The sequence below is a fragment of the Hipposideros armiger genome, unplaced genomic scaffold, assembly GCF_001890085.2.
Source record: "Hipposideros armiger isolate ML-2016 unplaced genomic scaffold, ASM189008v1 scaffold_42, whole genome shotgun sequence".
Taxonomy (NCBI): Eukaryota; Metazoa; Chordata; class Mammalia; order Chiroptera; family Hipposideridae; genus Hipposideros; species Hipposideros armiger.
In genome coordinates this window covers 4,762,505-4,765,920 of record NW_017731392.1, presented here as the reverse complement: position 1 = coordinate 4,765,920, position 3,416 = coordinate 4,762,505, and the positions used below count along the sequence as shown (strand labels likewise).

At 43.8% G+C, this 3,416-nt stretch overlaps 1 protein-coding gene across 1 annotated transcript in view; it reads left to right on the top strand.

The window, feature by feature from the left end:
• Window positions 1–3,416, top strand: part of TLL2 (tolloid like 2) — a 124,345-nt gene that overhangs the window by 27,235 nt on the left and 93,694 nt on the right. Inside the window, exon 2 of the mRNA XM_019639007.1 lies at window positions 1,817–1,927. Within this exon, the coding sequence (XP_019494552.1) occupies window positions 1,817–1,927 (111 nt within the window). The remainder of the gene's footprint in view (window positions 1–1,816; window positions 1,928–3,416) is intronic.

The window sequence follows — 3,416 nt, the reverse complement described above, 5'->3', positions numbered from 1 at the left end:
TCACTTGTTATTTCTAGGTTTTTTGTTTTTTTTATAATAGACATTCTAACAGGTGTGAGGTGATAACTCACTGTGGTTCTGATTTGCATTTCCCTGATGATTAATGATATAGAGCATCTTTTCATCTACCTATTGTCCATCTGTATGTCTTCTTTGGAAAAATGTCTATTCAGATCTTTTACTTATTTTTAATCATATTGTGTGTTACAATATTTTGCCATTGAGTTGAATGACTTCTTTATATATTTTGGATATTATCCCCTTATCAGTTTTATGGTTTGCAAATAATTTTTTCTCAGTCAGTAGCTTACCTTTTCATTGTGTTGATGGTTTCCTTTGCTGTGCAGAAGTGTTTTAGTTTGATGTAGTCCCACTTGTTTATTTTTGCCTTTGTTCATTTTTCTTTTGGTGTCATATTCAATAAACCATCCCCAAGATCTGTGTCTAGGACCTTACCACCTATGTTTTCTTCTAGGATTTATGGCTTCAGGTCTTATGTTCAAGTTTTTAATGCATTTTGAGTTAATTTTTGTGTATGGTGTAAGACAGAAGACCAGTTTCATTCCTTTGCATGTGGCTGTGCAGTTTTCCTAACACCATTTATTGAAGAGATTGTCTTTTCCCCATTGTAAATTCTTGGCTTTTTTATTGTAAATTAATTAACCGTATACATGTGTGGTTATTTCTGGTCTGTCTATTCTGTTCCATTGATCTGTGTGTCCCTTTTTTATGGCACTACCATGCTGTTTTGATTACTATAGCTTTGTAATACAGTTTGAAATCAGGGAGTGTGATGCTTCCATGTCCAGCTCTTTTTAAAGCTCTTATCTTTCTTGTAGCAACTTGTCAGACACAGCTGATGGCAACCAAGGCATGCAGTTAACATTCTGATGTCCAATCTCTTCACATAAAGCCATAAACTCATTCAGTTCATCATTTGCCTTCCGAGTTGATGCAGGCAATAGTTTGACCTTAAATACTTCCTCACTGTGTAACATAGATCACCTCCTTCCAGCCTTTAACAACAGTTTCTTTGACATCCACTGTGCGTCCCAAAGACAATATATTTTTGTTACAGTAGCATACCACTTTTGATAACAATTTGTGTATTAGTCAGGATAAATAAGTTATGCTCCAGTAACAAATAGCCCCAAATCTCAGAGACTTCTAAAAATAACAGTATTTATTTTCCTCTTTCATACTACATATCCATCCTAATTAGCCATCCTTCTGCTCTACTTCGTCTTTACTCCAGAACCCAGGGTGATAGAGCTGCCCCCATCTGGAATTTTGCTTGTCATCTGGGAAAGGTAAAAGACACAGCTCTTAACACTTTCTCTCACATGTAATTAGTCAGAGCAGGTAAAGTGACTGATCCTGGCATCATGGGGCAGGGAAATGTAACCTTTCTCTAGGGAAGGGCAGCAAATATTGTGAACAGTAGTATCACTTACCACATTAGATTTTTCTTTTATATCCTGGAGGCCCCGAAGAAGAGAGAAACAGCTGTCTTTGTGTGGTGCTTTGCCCAGAGCTGCCTACAGCTAGAGTAAGACAGGGTGACCTTTGAAAACACCTCACAGACTTAGGCCTTTGATCTTCACGATGGTTGGCCCTAGCCCTAGTGGCGCTGATGCACAGAATTATATATTTCATTCCTTTTTCTCTACCAGCCCTAGGTCAGGAAAAAATTTGATTGGGTGGACTGCCTTTTATAGAGTTTGCTCCCCAACACCCAATGGCCTCTGGGCCGTTAGTAAATCCATTTCTTGACCTCCAGCTTAAATTGACCCGTTTATGTTTTTCTTCTTCCCAGCTGTCTTTTGGGGAGACATTGCTTTAGATGAAGAGGACTTGAAGTTATTTCATATCGACAAGGCACAAGACTGGATCAAGCAGTCAGTGGAGGAAATGGGACATCAAACAGGTAAGGACTGTACCCCCCTTCCCCTGCCCTGGAGGGAGGGGTCCAGCAGTGGTAGATGCGGACCACAAGTCACCATTATTTCACCTATCAGTTCAGTACCCACCTGTCTGTGGAAAGCCAAAGGGGTCACCACTCCTTCTCCACTGCAGACTGTGGCGCTGGAGCCTCCAAGTGCTCTGACCCTTCTAAGAAGGTTTAGCGTGCCTCTTGATCCAAGGGTTCAGGCTTGAGCTCAGTGGACGTTCTTAGGACTCTGGCCTCAGGGTCCAGCACTTCCCAGCTGGAGACGATTCTGGATGGGCTTCATTGAGGCATGTCTGATGATGATGCTAATAATTATTAGCACTGGGGAGATGTTTGCTCCTGGGGTATCAAGCACCTGTTTGGCCCAACAACCCAGGTGAAAACCCCCTGGGACCAGGAAACATGGGTAGGGCTTCAGACTTTGACTACTGTTCTCCACTCTTCCTCCTTGAAGTGAATAGTAATGGGACTTGTCTCTTGAATTCTCCTCACCTCCCCACCCACTGGGCACAGATGCCTCAGCTCTGTGGAATCTCCACTCTTAGAAGTGCCCAGGAAGGCTGAGCTATGGGGCCGATGGGCTGGTGTGGCTGATGATGGCTTGTTCTCTGGTGATTAAGGCTCACATGTGCCAGACATTACATTGTCTCTGCTACCTGTGACCCCTCCACCGACCCTTCCTTCCTTTCTCCTGAGGCTTTAAAAGAAAAACTGTGGTGAGAATATTTAATATGAAATTTACCCTCTTAACAAATTTTTAAGTGTACACTACAGTATTATAAACTACAGGCACAATGTGGTGTGGCAGATCTCCAGAACTTACTCATCTTACATACCTGAAGCTTTATACTCTTTTTTTTTTTTTGAAAACATATCATGGCCAAATGCAGTGCTGGAGAGAGAAAGAGGAATAAGATGTGATCTCTGCCTTCACAGCAACCTTTCACGCCAGGCAGACAGAGTTTAGATCCAGACAAGCACTCTAACATCTCTAAGGTTCAGTTTACCTATCTGTAAAATGGCGATGAAGCCAACACTCAACTCCTTCGGGGGTTGGGAGGATCAGCTCCTATGATAATGAGCTAGCCTGCTGGCTGTCACATAACACATTCTCGGGCACTGGCAGCTATCACTAAGGCGCTCCCAGTCTAGTGGAATGAGACTGAAATGTAAATAGATAAACCGTGGGCTGTCCGAGAGGCACATTGGTTAGGGGTTGGCTTGGGACTCCAGCTCTGAGCAGCAGGGCCCCGGTTTGGATCCCACATATGAGGGCCAGTGACACTGCGCCCTCTACAGCTAAGATGGTGAACAACAGCTCGACCTGGAGCTGGGCTGCGGTGAGTCACCGGCGACGGCGTACACTGCAGTGGGGCTGGCTGGCAGTGGGTGTGAGCTTTCGTGAGCTGCCATGAGCTGCCATGAGCGGCCATCCAATGGCCAGTGAGCGACTGCCTCACCTGAG